This window comes from Helianthus annuus, chromosome 8 (assembly GCF_002127325.2).
Source record: "Helianthus annuus cultivar XRQ/B chromosome 8, HanXRQr2.0-SUNRISE, whole genome shotgun sequence".
NCBI lineage: Eukaryota > Viridiplantae > Streptophyta > Magnoliopsida > Asterales > Asteraceae > Helianthus > Helianthus annuus.
The window spans coordinates 33,995,433-34,017,050 of record NC_035440.2 but is presented as its reverse complement, the minus strand read 5'-3'; the positions used below and the strand labels follow the sequence as shown (position 1 = coordinate 34,017,050).

At 36.4% G+C, this 21,618-nt stretch overlaps 1 protein-coding gene, 1 long non-coding RNA gene and 1 other non-coding gene across 3 annotated transcripts; 1 reads left to right on the top strand and 2 right to left on the bottom strand.

Annotated features, from left to right (window-relative positions):
• Positions 1–817: 817 nt before the first annotated feature.
• Positions 818–890, bottom strand: TRNAK-UUU. Its single transcript has one exon. It is a non-coding gene; the product is annotated as a tRNA-Lys (tRNA).
• An 837-nt stretch (positions 891–1,727) lies between these two features.
• Positions 1,728–3,262, top strand: LOC110871008. The gene is made up of 2 exons (XR_002553422.2): positions 1,728–1,942; positions 2,371–3,262. It is a non-coding gene; the product is annotated as an uncharacterized LOC110871008 (long non-coding RNA).
• A 1,040-nt stretch (positions 3,263–4,302) lies between these two features.
• On the bottom strand, positions 4,303–7,235 carry LOC110872590 (receptor-like cytoplasmic kinase 176). Its single transcript, XM_022121408.2, has 6 exons — positions 6,901–7,235; positions 6,512–6,783; positions 5,773–5,908; positions 5,545–5,687; positions 5,333–5,456; positions 4,303–4,977 (listed from the first exon to the last, which is right to left on the bottom strand). Exons 1-6 carry the CDS (start codon positions 6,950–6,952, stop codon positions 4,562–4,564), a joined length of 1,143 nt encoding a protein of 380 aa, XP_021977100.1. The 5' UTR covers positions 6,953–7,235; the 3' UTR covers positions 4,303–4,561.
• Between the last annotated feature and the right edge of the window lie 14,383 nt (positions 7,236–21,618).

The following is a 21,618-nucleotide window of genomic DNA, read 5'->3' as shown; positions in this document are numbered from 1 at the left end:
ACACTAGTGTATATTCATCATCAAATCTTGATCAAATCCTGATCATTGATTTACACGTGTGTATTGATAATCAAGGGCTATGATTAGTTCACAGAGTTCATTATCAAGGGGGTTGTTCACAAATGAATAACCCTATGAACATGTATCCTATATTTCATATATTTCTAGTTCTGTCAAATAATGTACAATGTGCCTTTTCATAGGCTAGCAACAAAGTTAATCCTGACAAAACTCACTCTACCATCTAATAATGGTGTACACCACCATTTGGTGTCCCCCATTGACGAGTCCCATGACGAACACGATGGAGGTAAATCACGTTTTGCAGGGTAAATCGGGTGGTGCCAGGGTTTGATCCCCAAACCTTCACAATGGGTTCTCACCTTACCATGAAGGCACTATCATGGGGTAGGTAATCATTGATCCGAACGCGGGTTGAACAAAACAAGATAAAGGATACGATGGCATGCATTAAATATATAATATTAAAAGACACAACGACCAAAATTCATACTTGCCAGTTGCTATAGTATATCTCCTCAACTCTTTAAACAATCTGTTAGACCAAAAACTGTTGCTTATTCTATCAACCTATTCGTTAACAAAAAACGATAGAGTTACGTTGAAATTGGATTATGGGATACATTACATGCTCACAACAAGACCAGCAATTGTATGTCTTGTAGAATCATTACAAGTGTCCGAAGTAAAAAATCTAGAGTTTAACATTGCATTGGCTCGTTGTTGCTAGGTATAAAAACAAAATTTGCTTTTAAGAACCAAAAAGAATTATAAGGAAACAAAAAACTATAAAAATCGCTATCCGTGGGACTCGAACCCACGACCACGTGGTTAAAAGCCACGCGCTCTACCAACTGAGCTAGAACGGCTTGTTGAGGATTTTGTTTTTGTATTTTATAAATACTAAACTTCGAATTTTTTGTAAACCATTTTACTAGTTTATATAATACATGGATGTTAATTGGATCTGAAGGGTCATACAAAAAGACCATCATATAAATCATCTTTTTGCATAAATAGAGAACATTTATTATCCAATAATAATGAAACAAAAATAACATGTATAATCATATGCTAGATACATGACAACTACTATTCACAACAAAAACAATCAGTCATAAGTATTGTTGTTCATATTAAGGGCATGTTTGGGTAAGCTTATTGAAACAACTTATTGACTTATTGGCTTCTTGGAAAAGTCAGGATTTTGTGACTTATTGACTTATTGGCTTTTCCTCCTCACATACACCCTCTTTGCCAAACATCATTTTAGAGCTTATGACTTTTCAAAAAGCCAATAAGTCAATAAGTTGTTTCAAAAAGCTTACCCAAACTTGCCCTAAATACTATTTACATGTCATTGGAAGGTTAACATCACAAAATTGTGAAATACATAGATAAACAAACGTTTGTGAAAGTAGAAGCTAGGATCTTAAACTCAACTTCAAGAGGAAAAAGTTCAACTCTTGGTGATCCCACCCCTATATTGAGTGACTGATTTGAACCAGCGATCCTTTGTTGTCTCTGGCTTTTGCTGCTAAATCATCCTCCCCCAACTTTATATCATCACCGACTAATGGAATAGCAGCAAAGAAAATACTTTTTCGTGATTCAACCATTTTAGCGTTCTCTTTCATGTCCATGATTTTAACCATTGATACCAAAACATCTTCTGGTGTCTTCAAATATAGTATTGTCTTGGCACACTTGGAAATGTTGGTAGTTAAATCAAGCCAAAAAAATGGGCAAAAAGAATTTTTGTGATGATATGGAGTTGGTGATGATATAGAGTTTGGGGAGGATCATCTAGCAACAATTGGTCACTGGGTCAAATCAACCACTAAATTTAGGGGTAGGACCATCAGGGGTTCAAAGCTTATTTCATTTTTTGATACGACTAATAAAACAAAGACAATTCGAGGTAAATCTTTTCCTGATAAACTTGATATTAATAGTAACCAAGTTTCTAATAATATGTTCTATAAAAGTCACTTGATCTTATTTTGTCTCTTTAAAGTGACTCAAGTTTCAATTGTTGTTCTAATCTTGCACAATTTACAGCTTACCTTAATGATGTGTTAGGTCATGTTTTCTTTTATTCCAAATGCTTTTGAGGAATATACTAATTATGACGTGGATTCTTTATTAATTTGATATTTATTAAATAATAAAACCCAATCATAAAAATAGATCATCAAACGCCCTATTCTTGCGTCGTTCAATCTGATTAAAAAAAAAACCCTCATGATTATATTTATCAACAAGATCAACAACACAAGTTTTGTACTTCAGTTCTCACTTCACAATACTTCTGTTTACACATGTTTTTTGAATCTTACGTTTATGCAGGCCTGTAGAGATCATTCAAGCAGATAATATGAGGTACAATAGGCTCTGTAAGACTGTAACATCGATTATATTTCGCCAAAATCGATTACGATTGGGTCGAGGATTTGGGGAATAACCGACAACGTTCACCAAAATCAGGTAAGGGGTTTAGGGGTTTGACGCCAGGTATTATAGAACAGCTGTGGGTTTTGATTGAGGTTACCTTGAATCGGCTGAAAGTGTTGAGGTTTTGATTTTAGCTATTTATTTTTGTTAATCTTTTGCTTGAAAATGACATGTAATTGGCACCTAAGCTCTAGAAATATATATATATACACACACACATATGATCTCACATGTCATCAAGGTAATCCGGAACCTATTAACTGACAAGATTGAGACATATATTGAAACTTCAATGACTTGAAAGTGACAAAAAAAAGGATTGGATGACTTTTGTTCTCTTTAGTAGAACAAAGAGAAAGCTTGATTACTATTCTGTGTTGGAATCTGTAATTTGATGCTTTCATTTGTTTTTTTTTTTTTTTTTTTTTTTTTGAACGGCCGACAAAAGAAGTTTATTCGTTATAGCAAGAAGCTATCACCAATAATACAAGCCACCAAATTAAAACAGATACACAACCACAGCAAGAACAAACAGAAAGAAGGGGGAGATAATTACAAACATATGTTTCAAGTGACTTCACAAAAAAACGTCGAAAGATCTCCAGTTTTGTGAATTAATAGAGGCGTTCTTCGACCTGCTTTTGATCCAAAGGAGACTCATAGCCTTAATTTCCTCCACCACTTTGTTAACCGAGATCGCCCTTGATGTTTTCATTTGTATGTTGAAAAGATTTAACACATGTTATCGCTATGCGATTCTAGAATTTGGATTATCAATATTTTAAAATAATTATTTTTTTAACAAAAAAGAGTAGAGAAAGCGACCTTATCATCATTGGCTATGTTGTTTAGCCGAGAAACGATTGCAGCATTTCTTAGTTTTACCAAACCCTAATGCACCAGCCCTGGTGGAACGGTGATATTAACTTTTCTTCTAAGAAAACCAAACAATTACACCTCAAGTTTGCAGGAATCTTTTAATGAACATGAACGAACTTTATCGGTAATCAAAGGGTTGACTTTTAGCTCGAACAATGCAATTGGTATAATCAATCAATGTTGTTAGATATATAAAAACTGTTCTATGCAATTGGTATGATCTACTTTGTTAGATATATAAAAATTTGTTCTTAGTCTAGACTTGTACATTATTAATTTAGTCCTAGGTATAAATTAGTGTGATGGTTGAATATCCATTAATGGGCGTCCTTAGGTCATCCGTAGTCATAACCCTTTGTGGGGCGTTATGCGACATGTGTCGTGCCACGTCACACGGGGGCTTTATGAGGCGTTATATCACTAGAGTCCGTAGTCATAAAGCCCCTACCCATCATTACCTAATTATTAATTTTCAACTTTATTAATTAATTATAAAAAACCTTGCTTAAATTTGATTGGTTAAAGTTTGAAAACCAACCCCAATACCGCCGCTATAATACTCGCCCCCCACCCCATTTTTTCATTTATATCGCCCCTCGTTTCGGTGTTTGGGGGCGTTTCCAGCGCCATCTTGGGGCATACTGCCCCACTACGTATTGACTTATACATATTGCAATATAGTCACCATCATTGATTGTGTATCACCATCACTTCAATATGGGAGAATTTGGTGCATAACTGCTCGCTTATATTACACACACACACAAAAAAAAAAAAAAAAAAAAAAAAAAAAAAAATCTGTTTTCAACAGCATTATTATTTGTGATTTGATTATTCAGAATATGTGTGTTTATGAATTGGATCAACATATATCAGAAGTGGAATTTTTGACCCATTTTATTATACTTAATATAACATAAAAATACAACTTCATTTTGAATATGTTCATTTGATATTATAACTTTTTTATTCATTATATAAGATATTAAAGTACATATAAAATTGACCTTATATTACACAAAGTCCCATCTATTTCCATGTAAGTGCAACTGATCCACCCAACACAAAATAAATCTGATCCAACAATAACAAAACCCCTCCAATTGGGATTCCAACACTTCACATAATCAATAAACCCTAATTACTCCTTCACATTCACAGCACAATGTACATGTCAAAACTCTACAACATAATCCCTCATCCTTTCTCAACTCTTACCACTACTAGACCCCAAACCCGCAGGTCTCGGATAAGAAACGGGCTTTCCCTCCCCATGTTTCCGAACCGGTTCTCTTCTTGAACCATCAGCAGCTTTTTGCAAATCCTGAAGCTGCTCCAACGCTTTGACCACCTCATCGGCAGTGGGCCTGTGTTTGGGCTCCTTCAAGAGGCATTTGGTGGCGAGCATAGCGGCTCTCATGGCAACGTTTGGTGAGTACTGCCCGGCTAGCCGTGGGTCCATGATGTAAAGAATCCTTCGTTTGCTGGTTAAGTAGGGTTTGACAAACTCGACGAGTATTTGCTCACCGGTTGGGCGGTTCTTGTCTATGCACCGCCTCCCTGTCAAGATTTCTAGTAGGACCACCCCGAAACTGTATATGTCACTTCTTGCGGTTAAGTGACCTTTTTGAAACATGACCCGTTTACAAAAGGTTAGACCCATGGTTATTGATCGACATATGAGACACTTAGGACCTTGAGGTTATGCTATGCCAGTAAACGGATCCAACGTTTAATGAACCATTCGATCCGAAGTTCATTCATGGTCGTTTATGTAATAAAGAAACGAACATGAACGAAAAATTTGAGGGGTATCCCGGGCACCCCCTCAACCCCTCCCCCCCCCCCCCCCCCGACGCACATGTTCATTTTCTTAACAAGCGAACACGAACACGCCCCCCCATTCGTGTTTATCGGGTCCGTTTACAAGGCATAGGTTATATCTATACTAAAAAAAGTCTGAAACCACTTGGCTTACCTGTGGCCATATATTCAGGAGCTGCATAACCATATGTGCCCATAACCCTAGTAGACACATGACTCTTTCCATCCACCGGTCCATCCTTTGCCAACCCGAAATCAGAAAGTTTTGCATTGTAATTCTGAAATATAAAAAATTGTAACAAATCATATAAAAACACTAAATGCAGTACAAGATAATATAAAAAGACACCATCTTCATAAACATACAGAATCAATCAAGATATTCGAAGACTTAAAATCACGATATATCACTTTCGCTTCTGGGCTGTGAAGGAAAGCAAGCCCCTTTGCAGCACCAAGAGCAACCTTTATTCTTAAGTTCCAAGAAAGCGGTTGAAAGTAAGAACTCCCTGTTACAAATAACAAAATATTAAATTTTGTTAAAAAATAGATTTCTTTAAACAAATTAACAATGGCAAGAACTCAAGAACTCACTTCTAAACAAATGGTTTTCCAAGCTGCCTCTAGGCATAAATTCATACACCAACATTCTGTGATCATCTTCTATGCAGTAACCAATCAACTTCACAAGATTTGGATGATTTAGCTGCCCTAAATAATTAATCTCAGCCTGCAACAATGTTATAAAAACAAAACCACTTACATAAAGATCCAAACTTTTATAAAAAAAAATATCCAACATTTATAAAAAAATTACAAGATTTTATGAAAAAAAAAAACTATCCAAGATTTTGTAAAAAAAATCCAAGCTTTTATAAAAACTATCCAACATTTTGTAAAAAAAAAATCCAAGCTTATATAAAAACTATCCAACATTTTGTAAAAAAAAAATCCAAGCTTTTATAAAAAAAAAATCCATGCTTTTATAAAAACTATCCAACATTTTGTAAAAAAAAATCCAAGCTTTAATAAAAACTATCCAAGATTTTGTAATAAAATCCAAGCTTATATAAAAACTATCCAACATTTTGTAAAAAAAAAATCCAAGCTTTTATAAAAAAAATCCATGCTTTTATAAAAACTATCCAACATTTTGTAAAAAAAAATCCAAGCTTTTATAAAAACTATCCAAGATTTTGTAATAAAATCCAAGCTTATATAAAAACTATCCAACATTTTGTAAAAAAAAAATCCAAGCTTTTATAAAAAAAAAATCCATGCTTTTATAAAAACTATCCAACATTTTGTAAAAAAATTAAGATTTCCAACTTACCAACCATTCTTGGTGACCCTGCAGACCTTCTTGGTTCAATCTTTTTACAGCAATAACAGTGCCGGTACCCGGTTTGGCAGCTGCAAGAGATTGCTCATCGATCCACCCTTTGAAAACCGACCCGAACCCGCCTTCACCCAGAACACTATCCGGTCTGAAGTTTCTGGTGGCCAGTTTAAGAACATTAAAACTAAAGGGCTTCAGATTTCCTGATTGTAAAATCTCTGTTTGACTCCTGGGGCTTGGTGGTACTGAAGCAGATGTCACCTTACCTGTTCAAATACATCAAAATATATCATATTACATATATAAATCTTGATCATCATAAAACTAAACATCTTTATTTTTGCTGCAAAATCATAAGATTTGAAGGAAAATCAGATGCTTACCATCTAAACGTGAGCTTTCAATCTTTAATCCAACGCTGAAACAAGAACCCATCTTTGATCCTCAAATGAGAACACAAATAGGAATCTCAGAGACCCTTTTCCCAGAAGAAGAGAGAGAAAAGGAAAACCAGTGATAAAATCACAAAAGTGTGAGGTTTCACTCAGTGGGGCATTTAATCAAACAGTTGGAGGGTGTGAACATAAACCCAAACTAGATACGTGTTCAAAGTGAATAAAAAAAAGCACATGTGAGAGATGGTGTGTTGAAGCAAAGCATCTACGTGTATGGAGAGAAGCTTTCGAGAAAGAGGCTCGGAGACAAAAGGTTTGACTTGTCGCCATTAATTCTTGAACCCACTTGCTCATATATATATATATATTTTATTTTTCAACAACATCTTGGTGCATAATTAACCTATCCCTTTTGTCTTTATTGATTGTGAAATATGAAGCCCGCAGTAATGGTGATGGTGGAGGAATCCAGCGAATGCTTTCATGATTTGATTAAAAAATGTTAATTGATTATTCTTTAATGCATTTTATCATAAACACCAAGAACATGTGACATGATGGTAGAGTAAAATGATCAATGCTTGAAGGTGTGTATGCTATAGCTACAGGAGCAAGAAAAAGAAGTTTGAGTATGAAATAAGTTTTTTTTTTTTTTTAAGTAAACTTCACTAAAAACACCTTCGATTTAAAAGGGCAAATGACTAAATAAAAAACATCTCCGACCTAACGGGCAAAATGCACACAAATTACAAGATGTACAAGAGATATTTACACAATTCCTCCAATCTAATAGAATTATAGGAATTCCTATTTTTTAACCACCCGAACCCTCTAGATTTAACCTCTCCTAACATGTCTTGTGGACTGCGCTTGATGTTTTGGAAAACCACCTCATTTCTTCCTTTCCAAATACACCAACATGTTATTATGATTAGACCATGAATAATATTCTTAGCTTTCTTCCCTAATTGCAAAAAAACTGTGCACTTCCATAAGATCTTTAAACTCGAAAACAAAAATAGGCGGGATGTTACACCACGCACTAAGGCCCATCCAAATTCTATTCAATGACATACAGGCTGTAAATAGATGATCCGCCAATTTTTCCAACTCCTCACAGATAGGGCACAAAACCGTCGGGATATTAACATTTCTTCTACTCGAATTCTTCCTAATAGCTAATCTATCAAGGTTCGCTCTCCAAGCCATGATGTTGCATTTGAGAGGAACCTATTTGCACCACTGAAAGATTGGCAACTGAGATGCTCCCATGTCCTCGTCCTTTAAATTTTTTTTATCGATTTAACCGAGAAACTGTCTGTGTCATCTCCCAACCAGTTCCACGTATCCTTCTCACTGGACAAGACCACCAACTCCAGAATATCTTGACATTCCTGCCACTCTTTTAGCTCGACTTCCGACCTCGGCGCTCTAGACCAATTCCAATTAAACCCAAGACTTTCCTGCTCCGAATTGATCATGTCTGCCACCTTGCAAGATTTAAACGACTCTAGACCAAAGAGGTGAGACCATCTAACCATAAACGGTTGATTGCCCACCCATGTATCAATCCAGAAACGAATATCGCCCCTATTTTTAACCTTACCCAAAATATATCTATTTAAACCTTTCCCATTAAGTTTTAATTTAGATTCCAAAAGCACAATATTTTCCAACACCTAGAAATATTTCCATTTAAAGGAAGGAAACCCCAATTTCTATTATTAAAATGACACACAACTAATATCTTCCTCCATAAACTTTGATTCTCAACCTTAAACCTCTGAATCCATTTAGCTAAGAGCCTCTCATTTACTTCTTTGAGGTTATTATGCACCAAGATGTGAAGTTCGTACACAAATAATCTTGTGATTTGTTTTATTTCTCAAGTTACACAAATAGTCTTGTGATTTGTTTTGATTTGTCATTTGTTCTCATGATTTAATTGAGGTTTCTGACGGAGAGGGGGATTGTCATTGGAGATGTTACGGGTCAACATTGTTCATTACAATATCAACCTTAAATATTGACATAAAATGGCAGCAAACGTGACAAGTTTGGAGGAAGTTAACTGCACGCAGATAGGTGTACACCGCACCGATGGACAGTAAAGGGAGGGGTGTGGTTCTAATCACGGCTGAAGAAGACGTTTCTTGCTGATGGCGAATGTTGCATGGATCCTATGCCCCTAAAAGTGACTATACATGGTCTAAATTTAAGTTATTTGATTTTAAATTTTATAAAATATTTAGTATGCTTTTGTTTTCTTTTTCTTTTTACACAAGAAAAGAGCATATTAATGGGTAATTAGAATTTCTTTTATAATCAGAAATATTTAACATGTTAAAATAAACAAATAATGTGGTTTTGTTAAAATAAACAAATAGTGTGGCTTTTATCGCTAATAAGCTCTTACCTTTAACCGGATAAAATCGATTTAAAATTGTTGCGAGGATGGAAAACAGCTAACTTTTAACAAGCTAAAACAGTAATTTAAAATTGTTGCGACGATTTACCTCCCATAGAGGAAACGTTCCTAGAAGCCAATCCCTGCACACCCCAAAGTCTTCAAATGTATCTTTTTGTTTCAGGGTCCAAATAGGGACGTGCGCCTCATTGCCGCGTTCTTGAGTATATGTTTTGTAATAAATGTCGCCCAAATTGTCTTACGCGCCAATGGGAGACCGTGGCCTAGGGATCCTTCTCGCATCGCCCTTCTGGCCAGCCGCGCCAGAATCGCCAGCATCTACACCGGTGGCAGAAACATTTTTCTGGGCCAACTGTGCCAGAACATCAGCAGTAGACCCCCCCAGTAGTAGTTTGTACTTGTTCAGTATGAGTGGGGGCGTCATGCTACGCGGCTGAACCTTCAGTACGAACTTCAGCTCCTTTATTTTTAAGGGGCTGGTCAAGCCCAGTAATTCATACGACCTCCGGACCCTGCGCTTTGTCCGGAACAACCCCAGCAGTTGTCTCAACTCCTTTCTGAACTTCCTTTTCAGGAACATTGCCCGCAGGCTTCTCACTCTTAGCAGTCTTCCTTTCAGAGACATTCTTGGGAGGAATGATAGTGAATTTGGTCTTTTTGGGTTCCGGCCCCTAGCTTCAACTTCAGGCTTTATCAGCGCCTCTGGAAAAGAGAAAGCGTGTTAAGAATTTACCAAGGCAAAAAATATAGAAAAAAATTAAACACTAACCTTGGGAGAATTAATACAGGCTCCGCAGTCTCCCCAGTTTCCCTATTCGCTTGCTAACAGCAGCCTTCTGCGCAAGGGGAGTTGTGGCAGCTGCTTCTTTGCGAGACCTCTTCCTCGCCACAAGCTTCTTCTTCTTCTTCCTCATGCATGGAGAAAGGAGTCGCGCCTGAATCAGGGGCCTTGGACCCTGCACTCCCCGATGTAGGATCGCGATCTGACCCGAATGAGTCGTTCAGAGAAGCTCTACTCTGTTTCAGGTGCGGAATAACAAGAAACAAAGCTAGAAACAGCTGATTCTTCACTTTAACTGCTGATTGTATTGATTGGAACGCAATTACACTCAGTCTTCACACCGGCAGCACTTCGGCATGGAATACAAGAACACTGTTACTGGTTTCGCCCTAGAGACACCTATATATAGTGTTGTGATTTCGCTCCAACATACATAGGACCTTATGAGCGAAATCCCAACTTGACCACATAAGCGAAATCACCTACCTAAGGCCTTATGAGCGAAATCAGCATCCAAGATACATACATTCTCTTATTTTCTCGTAAAACGTGCCCTAATCTATTCAATGCAATCTAAGACTCGATCCAAGACGAAGTCGACAGATGTAGTGCACCTACAGACTCCCCCTCAGATGTTGACGAGTCGTCCATCGAGTCTTTGACAATATCATGTCTTCACTTCTTCGGTCTTGATCAGTCTCTGGGCTTTTCTCTCTATCTTCATCAACAGACTCCCTTTAGCAACATCTACTTGAATATCTTCAGACTCCCCCTCTCGATTTGCTGGCATTTCTTTGTTCTTCAGCAACATCTGCTTCAGGATCGTTGTCTGGCTTTCACAAGTCCAAGATTGTTGCCTGGCTTTAACTTTGATCACAGAATCGGAACTTGGCTCTCTCTCTGTTCACAGAATCTTCAGGATCGATCAACCTGGCTTTTGATTTCAGAGTCTACAGGAATCAGAAACCTGGCTTTCTTCAATCAGAATCCTCAGGTATCGTAACCTGGCTCTCGTTCAGCTTAGATCTCAGGATTAAATTAACCTGGCTCAACTTAACCTGCAAAACCTCTACCTCAAAGTAAGATTTACATTTAACAATTTGAATATAAACATATGCACCAACATCGACTCCCTCTCATAAAAACTTCCTCTTTGATGAACCAATTTTTGATTTAAAAACAAATTTTAACAATCAAAAACACACTCCCCCTCACAACAATGTCATCATGTTCAACACTTGGAATTTTGAAAATCAGCTTTCCAAAAGCAGTTGTCGAAAATCTTTTTGACTTTTTCAAAGTTTATGCTAAAACACACACAAAATCTTTTTGGATTTTCTGAAAGAAAGTAAATGACACCACTTGTAGAATCAAGAAAATACAGAAATGAAATATTTACAAACAATATTTTTGAGAGTTTGTGTAAGAGGATCATATCAGTTAATGAGGCATGTCACTAACACCGTTAAGCTGCGATTTCATTTTAAGTTTTAAACAATTCACCTAGATTGTCAGTATATTTGTCCACTTAAATTTTCACACAAATTTCAATTGATCCGAGATACGATATTAATGTTTTAATTACTTGAACTTATCCGTGTGTCCCACTACTTGAATATACTCCCGTATCCAGATCCCAATATTCAGTCTTACAGGTGAGTATACCACAGATGATATCTGTTTAGGGGTTAGATGCGAGGGCCGTGAGAGCTCAGGTCGATACTTCCGTATACGCAAAGAGATGACGGCTTCGACTTTTCGGTGTGTCCCCTTTAGAGGATCTTTTGATTACAACAGCAGCGACTATCAATTTTATTGTTTCATCAGCTTGCTGAGGGCGATGCTATGTTTCAAGCATTTGCGGAAAGCATTATCCGGGGACTAGGTCAGTACTTCCATACAGCAGAAGTCCCGGGATAATACCCCAGATATCACTGAGCATAAAGACCTAGTATTTCAGAATAAGGGACCTTTCAAACAAGATTTTAGGGGTTACCTATATATTCAAGATGTTGTTCCCCACAGAATAATCAAGTTTGAATTTTTATGTTTATATCTCGTCACAATTTACTAAATGTGTAAAAACCTACTGACACATCCGTAGTAAGATTGTTTATCACATTTTTAACTTTACATTTCTTTAGCATGTTGTGACAATCTACTGATGTACTATCATTTCATCTTTTCACAGCGAAACTCATTTTTGATTTTATCATGTTTTTGTCTTTTTTTGTCTTTTTCAAATTTTCTAATGTTTTTGGATTTTCTGAAATTTTCTACTCCCCCTAAAATGCAAACACATTTCAAAGGAAATTTGAAAACAACTAGACTCTTGACTCACTTGAAACATGAAATGTAAAACAAACTGTACAAAACTTGACAACTGACATCGAATCACATCAAATCGCCATTCACTAGGCATAAACAATCAGAACTCCCCCTATCACAAACCATTTTCTCATTTAGATCTCAAAATACTTAAGTTTGTTTTAATCAAAATGATTTTTCCGGAAAATGAGTTTGTGTTTATCACTTGTAGGTTTATCACATGTTAAGTACGGGGATATGGTTCATCATCTTGTTCATTGTTTTGTCATGTGTAGTAAATCAAGTACAACTTAATGTCCCTGATTTACCGTTTGCAATGAAGTAACCTCTGTACCAATTGTAAGAATCACAAACAATACCACTTGTAGGTATAACCAAAGAATACCAACTGTAGGAATGTTACGTCTACATGAATCATTTTACCAATCAGGATGCCGATTCCTGCTTCGCACTTACCAACCTGGAAGCTCCGGCGTAGTCAATCAACCTGTAAAATTTAAACTCATTCAAAAATCTTTCAAACAAACTTTTCAAACACTAGAATGATGCCGATTCCTGATCCACGATTACAAACTTGGGATCTCCGGCATAGTCCTAAGACTTCAAGGGAAACAAACTTCCATCCAAGTCTTTTCAGACTTGATGGTTTTCAATTCTTGCGCAGTAGGGTTGTATGTTGCCTTTTTAGTTGCATAAAAATCTTTAACCCCCTTTGATTTCCCATTCAACATTTTCCCAAAAATTTTCTTAACATTCCCATTGAATGTTTTCTCGACATCAAACTTAGTTTTCTCGGTGTAAAACTGTCCCAAGATTTCAACCTTTCCAACCTTTTGTTTAACCTCTTCAAACGTCAGTGATGGAAACTCATCATCATTCACTGAAATTTTCACCTCAACCTGTGGCTCTTCTGGCTTTGTGGAACCAGACTCATCGCCGACTTTCTCATCAAACTTTTTAACAACCCACACTTGGTTGTCTTTTTCTTTCTTTTTGTAAAAATTCCTTTTAGAACACTCACCAACCTCACAAGTTGAATTTTCAAAAATTTTAAAATTTTCGGTTGGTGGTTCAACATCAACAACTTTTTCTTTCAATTTGTTAGAAACTCCATGTTTTGTTTTGACATTTTTCGGACAGTTCCATGCAATGTGACCAGCTTCATCGCATTTGTAACAGGTTCGAGTTTCCTTTGGATGAAAAACTTCAGTTCCATTCCTTCTCTTTTCAGCAAGAAACTCCTGGTTTGATTGTCTCCAGAACGGTTTCTTCCGTTCTTCCTCAGCACTTCCACCTGACACAAATTCTGTTTTTGTTTTAGAATTATTCATATTTTTATGATTTTCTGGTGGAATAAAACCTAAACCTTTCTTTTTGTAGCTACGATTTTGGTTAGGTTTCTTGTTGGTGCAGTTGTCTGTCGACTACATCTTAGTTCGAGTCTTAGGTTAGGGCTGTTTGTATCATGCACGGAAATCGAGAAATTATGATTTAGTAATAGTTTCGGTTATGTGTCATAAGTGATAGTTCCCCTTATTTGACCATGATAGTTTCGCTTATACGAACATGTCCGTATAAGCGAAACCATGTCTCCTATATAAGGAGGTCATTTCAAGCGAACTAGGAAGCAGTTGGGTTGTGTAACGGCGAAGCCCTGCCGGATTGTCTCCAGAGCTTGTATACTGTTAGAAGATCAATAAAAGAGACGTTAAATTGTGAAATCAAACTAAACAAAGACTGACTCAATGAATTCCGCCTGTGATTCAGTCTGAGCACTCTTCTGATCGACTCGTCAAGTCGTCTAACGATCCTACATGTGGTATCAGAGCTCAGGAGGAAGAGTTCTTACCGTTTAGCTCGTTTTCGCTCAAAAATTCTGATTTCTACACCTTCTTTCATCAGTTCAGGAAATTTTACCGGTCAAAATTGGATCAAAATTTCACAGATTGTGTGTTATTGGACATAGATAAACCCTGGAAAGTTTTGGATCAAAATACGGACTAAAAATGGGTCAAACTACCTTCGGACTAGGTTTCGCTTATTCGGACAGTGTGTAGTTTCGCTTATATGACCACCTAGTTCCGCTTTTGTGACAACAAAATCTGGTAGTTTCGCTCCAAAATGCATCAGTAGTTCCGCTTTTGTGTTCATCACAGGTCCGCTTCAAAGTCACATAGTTGTAGTTCTGCTCAAGAGATCCGCTTGAACAGACATCAGATAGATCCGCTTGAACAAACATAAATAGTTCCGCTCCAAAGGTTTCGCTCGTTCGGACATAAATAGTTTCGCTCTTGTGAACAGAATAGTTTCGCTCTTGTGAGCAGACTAGTTCCGCTTATTTGAACTTGGCTAGTTTCGCTCATTTGGACAATTACCTGTTTCGCTTTTGTGAACAACAAAGATTTGTCGGGATTATTTGAAAGATGACAATGAGGTTTGATGACCAGGAAAACAATGATCTTAAAAGATTAAATGATTGGTATCGAGGATATCTCAGTAGTTCTTATCAAAAATTGCCCAAAGAGGTTTGGAGTAAACGTTTTGAATATTTTCTGAGTAAGAAAGATGAAAAATTGGATGATTTGGAGAAGCGTTTTGATTGACTATTTGAAGGAAAATCAAATAGTAATATCAGAAGCTGAAATGGTATCAAAGTTTGCTAATGGATTATCAGCTGAATGGAATGATTTCTTGAAAAATCTGAAAGAAAATTCTAGTTTTTCAAAATTACCTCTGAATAAATTCATCAGCAAACTTAAAGATCACGATTATGAACTTTATCAAAAGAAGAGAGATGTGTTGGATAAAATAAAAATGAATTTAGATGATTTGAGTTTAGATGTGATATATGAAATAAACAAAAGAATCAATGTTTGTTGGGCAGCAAAAAGAAATTTGATATATGATATGAAAAGGGGTTGTTATATTGATAATATTGGAAATCCTCTTGATCTTGTTTCAATCTTTGGTGCAGGTACATATAAGATAGAGAAAGAACAAGATCCAAAAAATCAAGAATCTGTGAAGAATGAAGTTTCAAATTCTGCATCAGTGTGCTTTACATGTGACAGCTTAAAGACGGAAAATGACAAACTCGTGAAAGATGCGGAAAGTTTGACTTTGGAAGTCAAAGAGCTGAAAGATAAGAAGCAAGCTGATGATAATCAGATTCTTGTTTTGCAGGGAAATTGTGAGAAACTGAAAGCTGAAAAGGACAAACTGTTAAGTAACTTGAACAGTTTGACATTTGAAAACAAGAAGTTGAAAGAAAAGACAAAAGTTTTTGAAGAAAAGATTAAAGGCCTTGAAATTGAAAAATTAAAAACTGAGAAAGAATTTCAAAGTCAATTAAAAATTCTTGAAGATGGGAGAGATGTGTTTAGCAAAAATAACATCGAAAAGCAAAAATTGATAAATTCCCATCTTCAGAAAATTATTAAACTTGAAAAAGAAGGTGAATGTGCTAGAAAGAAAATTGAAGAGTTAGAAAAACACTTTGAAAGCAAAAAGAAATCTTCAGAAAATGAAGATTTCTGGATAAAGCTTGAGAACAAAAATTTGAAAGCAAATGAAACGAAATTTCAAGAACAGATAAAAGATTTGGAAAATGAAAAGTCTGTTCTTGAAAACATGAAGAATGAGAATGAAAAATCAATCAAGTCTCATCTTGAAAGAATATCTCAGCTTGAAAACGAAGCTGAGAATTCAAGAAACAAGATTGATGAACTTGAAAAGAAATTGATAGGTTTTGTGACTACATCAGACAGTTTGAATTTTCCTTGTCCGAAACAAATCAATTCAGTTCCAATAAGTGACGATGTCACAAACATTGACAATGTCAAAGTTGAAGATTGCGATGAGGAATCTGATGATGAAAATGAGAAAATTAAAAAACAAAAATTATTTTTGAAATTAAAAGAAAAATTTCAGAAAACTGTTCTACAATCAACTGAAAAAGGTGAATGTTCTAAGCAAAGACCTTTGAAGAAGAAAGTGGAACAGAAACAAAAAATTAAAAATGAGAAAAATGTTCAAAAAGATAATAAAAGTTCATCAGATCGATCATCCAATAGCAATGAAAAATTACAAAAAGTAAAAAATGAAAACTCAAAAATTGTTGGTAATAAGTGGTGCAGGTCGGACCATAGTGCTCAAAAGTCAAATCCAGCAATCAACAGGAGAAAGGAATATCATCAAGCCAAACAGTGCTTTGATTTGAGCATTTGGGCTGAAAATGGTGATTGGTACGATAACAGAGTGTGTTACCGATGCGGTTATCGAGGACACATTGCTGTTAACTGCCAGAGAAGGAATTTTGAGACAAGAAGATGCTTTAAATGTCAAATTAGAGGTCACATTGCCAGAGATTGACTAAGGAGATCAAATGAAAGATTGAGGGTTAATTCTCAGAAATTGGCAAAGATTCCAGTCAAAGTCAAGCCCCATGAACAGAAGGTTCTAAAACCTAAAGTTCAAGAACAGATAATTCAAGAAAAGAAAGTTAAACGTTCACAGGGACAGAAAGACAGACTGAGGAAAAAGAGAAAGAAGGCGAGAGAGTATCTTGAGAAGATCTTGTCCTCGGGTTCATCTGTTGGTAAAAATAAGAGTTCTGATGAATCGACTCCCTCGATTGCAAAGTCAAGCAAGACGGATTCATCGAATACAAATCTGAGGATGAAAGAAGAAAAGAAGAAAAAAAAAGGTGTCGGCGATGAATCTGGCTCATCACAGTCAAACAAGCCACACTCAGGCAATGATTCTGGATTGTCAAAACCAGAGGATCCATTTGTTGAGGTAAAATCTGAGAATTCAGGTTTAACAATGGATGATGCAAATTTTCTACCATTGTTGAACAAGAATTCGAAATCACCCAAGGACCGTCAGGCTTGGGTGAATCTATTCAAATAGAAAAACCTGACTTGCCGGAGTTCCCAGGTTGGTAAGCGTGGAACATGAATCGGCACATTTCTTGAGAAATTTCACTCTCGTGATTTTTCGCTTTACATGTGGTAAATCAAGGACATTAAATTGTACTTGATTTTCTACAAGTGATGTTTGAGATCTAAAACTGAAAATGATAAATCTTTCAAATGTTTGAAGAAAACAAAGTGATGAAGTAACCCCAGAATCTACAAATGATTGGTAAACAAACTAATTTTTTCCCGAAAAACTATTTTGATGAAAACAAACTTAGGTGTTTTGAAATCATAATGGGAAAATAGTTTGTTGAGAAGGGGAGTTCTGATTGTTTACGCCAAGTGGATGGCGAATTGAAGCGATTCGATATCATGTTGTCAACTTTGTACAGTTTATTGCTTTGATTTTCAAATTTTCCCAGAAAATCAAAATTGAAACATATTTTGATTTTAGGGGGAGAAAATTAAAAAAAAAAATTAGAAAATTTGAAAATGTCAAAAACATCGGAAAAATAAAAAATGAGTTTTGGTGCGAATAAGAGGAAATGATAGTACATCAGCTAGACTGGCACAGTACGCTAAAGAATTGTAATGTATAAATGCAATTAAGCAGTTTCGCTAAAAATGTGCCGGTAGGTTTACGCAAAATTAGTAGATCAGTTTGGGATATAAACATAAATTTCACTTGCATCTACGTGAGGAACACCTCCAGGATATATAGGTAATCCCTGAAATCCTGTTTGAAGGGTCCCGTATTCTGAGATACTAGGTCTTTATACTTAATGATATCTGGGGTATTATTCCGGGACTTCTGCTGTATGGAAATACTGACCTAGTCCCCGGATAATACTTTCTGCAAAAAGCTTTGAAATATAAGCTCGCCCTCAGCATGCTGGTGAAACAATAAAATTGATAGTCGCTGCTGTTGTAAATAAAAGATCCTCTAAAGGGGACACACTTTAAAGTCGAAGCCGTCATCTCTCTGCGTATACGGAAGTATCGACCTGAGCTCTCACGGCCCTCGCACATAACCCCTTTACAGATATCATTTGTGGTATACTCACCTGTAAGACTGAATACTGGGGTCTGGATACGGGAGTATATACTGAGGTGGGACACATGTAAATGTTTAAGTTCTAAAACACTAATTCTGTATCCCGAACAGGTTGAACATTTTGTGAGAATTTAAGTGGATCAATATATCGGCAATCTACGCGAACTGTTTAAAAGCTTAAAATGAATTAACAGCTTAACGGTGCTAGTGTTTTGTCGATAGCTGATATGATCCTCTTGCACGAACTCACAAAAATATGTTTGTACATATTTCATTTCTGCTTTTAATTGTTGTTATTGCTTTTATGTTTCATATTTGAAAAATTCAAAAATATTTTTGACAACTGATGTTGGAGAACTGATATTCAAAATCTCAAAGGATAAACATGATGAACAGAGGTTTGGTTAAATTGGTTTGAAATGTTTAATCAGATTTTGGAAAGTTTAATAGGTTTTAAATGTGAAAAATTCTCGAATATTCTTGAATGATTAGTTGATTCATTAAGTTGAATCATAATTTTGTTTGTTTGTGATAGAGTGTTTGAGTTGTGCAGGTTTCTGATCCTGTTGCTACGGAAAGCCAGGAGATACATCAGAACCTGAGAAGAAGTTTAAACTGATAAAGCCAGGAGTTGATTTCAATGTTGATAACGAATTCCAGATGACGATCCTAGCTTGATGATAGGGGGAGTCTGATGAAAGTTAGTGCCAGAGAAAGATCCGGGTACATAATTCCAGGAAGAGTTACTAAAGAAGACCGATTAAGAGTGAAGAGCTGTCATGTTTGAAGACTCTCACTGAAGATTCCGTCAACATTCAAGGGGGAGTCTGTTGGTGCAGTTGTCTGTCGACTACATCTTAGTTCGAGTCTTAGGTTAGGGATGTTTGTATCATGCACGGAAATCGAGAAATCATGATTTAGTAATAGTTTCGCTTATGTGTCATAAGTGATAGTTCCGCTTATTTGACCATGATAGTTTCGCTTATACGAACATGTCCGTATAAGCGAAACCATGTCTCCTATATAAGGAGGTCATTTCAAGCGAACTAGGAAGCAGTTGGGTTGTGTAACGGCGAAGCCCTGCCGGATTGTCTCCAGAGCTTGTATACTATTAGAAGATCAATAAAAGAGACGTTAAATTGTGAAATCAAACTAAACAAAGACTGAATCAATGAATTCCGCCTCTGATTCAGTCTGGGCACTCTTCTGATCGACTCGTCAGGTCGTCTAACGATCCTACATTTCTTTTGAAAACCAGGACCAGAATTGTAACATTTTTTCTTGTTTAAACGTTGTTGAACTCTTGAAGTGTACTTTTTAGGTTTTCCATTAAGATTTAAATCTTTTATTTCAGAAATATTAATTTCTGTCATTTTGAAAACCTTTTTGATCATGTCAAAATGAACACTTCTTATTGGAAACTCTTAGTCAGAGTATAATTTGTCCGAATCATCTAAAGTGTATGCGACTTCAAATGTTTCATCATCCAAATTTGCTTTTGATAACAAAAATTCTTTACTATAAGACCGTTTAACCGGCGACTTTGGACTGTTGACTGACGAATTTGACCCTCCAGACTCAGACTTTGACTCAGACTCCTCATCAGTATCCAACACCTGATCTACCACCTTTTTGATTAACTCAGACTCATGATCAGTGTCAGACGAGGTAAACGTGACGTCAATATTTTCTGGTAATTCATCAGTTGTGTCGGTTTTTAGCTTTATATTGACTGCCTTTTCAAGTTGCTCCTCGTTTGGTTTTCTAGGAGAATACCCTTCCCAAATTGGAGGCGGACACTTGTTATAGCTAACAGTCAGTTTCTTACTGGTATCTTTCTTCTTTGGCTTGTCATCTTGAAAAGCTTCCATACCTGCAACAGTTGGGTAAATACGATCAATGAGGTAATCAGAACTAGAATAACTTTGTAGTAAACGTCTAATTCTCTCATTCTCAATCTTTTCTGTCTCCGACTCTTGCTTCCACTTAGCACTCTCTTCGATGTAAAAGTTGATAGCTTTCTGCTTTGTCATCATTACAGCATTCATCATCGTTAGTGCTTGTTCTCTTTCTGAATTTGTCTTTTGAAGACCAGTTACTGTTTTGTTCAAGGCATCATAAGATTCTTTCACATAGTTGAGATTGAACAACAACTGCTCCTTCTTCTTTTCATACTCAGCAATTATCTCATTCTTTGCTGCACATTCTTTGCAATCTTCAAGACACTTTTCACAAGGCTTGACAACTTCAACAATCTTTTCAACTTCGATTGTTTTCACCACTTCAACCACCTTTTCTGTTTCATTCACCTTCTCAGTTTCAACAATCTCCTCAGCAACACTTTCAACTTTCTCATTCTGAACAACATCTTCAGATTTCTTTTGTTGTTGTTCTTTAGCAGCTCGTTTCTCTTTCAGTTTCTCCAAGCGATCTGCAAAATAGAAATGAAAACTTTTAGGAGAAAGATGAGTTTTAGCAACATTAGTGTGTTTTTCCTCCTCATCATCACTGCTGTCATCTGGAGGTGATTGATCAAACTGTGCAGACTTTTCAGAACTAGCATCTGATAAACCAGAATCAGATGGTGTTTGATCAAAAACAACTTCTTTTTCTGAGCTTGCATCACATTCTCATCTGAACTCTGTGAGTTTTCATCAGCACTTTCTGAACTTTTGTCAGAAACAACAGACTCTTCCTCCACACTCTTTACAGTCTCACCAATAGACTTCATCCACGTGGCAAACATGTCGGGTTCTCTGACAATCTTAGCGATGAAAGCTTTGAATTCTCCTTTTTCATCAACAAACATATCCCAGCTGAAGCCTTCAGGTAACTTTTCATCATCTTGATCTACTAAACAGGCTTTGCTCTCAGGAGATACGTAATTGCTCCAATTGAAATCCACCAAACATGCTCTCTTCGAATCCTCAATTTTTCTACCATGAGCCGTCTGTGAATCTTGTTGTTGACCAACCTGCTGATAAATGGCTTTTCGGTAGTAATCATCTTTTCCGAACGGATTCTAAGCACCACTAGCTTCCCTGTTCTTGCACTCTCGCTTGAAATGACCTTTCTCCCTGCATCGAAAACAAGTAACTTTAGATTTATCAAAACCTAAAGTAGATACATGAGCATCGAGAAAGTCATTTCTCCCAGTAGTAAGCTTGAACTTTTCAGCTCGTCCGAGAACACTCGC

Excerpts from the sequence above, each read along its gene's own strand:
- LOC110872590 (XM_022121408.2), bottom strand. The coding sequence starts at position 6,952 with ATGGGTTCTTGTTTCAGCGTTGGATTAAAGATTGAAAGCTCACGTTTA. Across the intron at positions 6,784-6,900 it reads TGAAAGCTCACGTTTAGATG|GTAAGGTGACATCTGCTTCA; the intron begins GTAAGCATCTGA and ends GTATTTGAACAG. Across the intron at positions 5,909-6,511 it reads AGGGTCACCAAGAATGGTTG|GCTGAGATTAATTATTTAGG; the intron begins GTAAGTTGGAAA and ends ACATTGTTGCAG.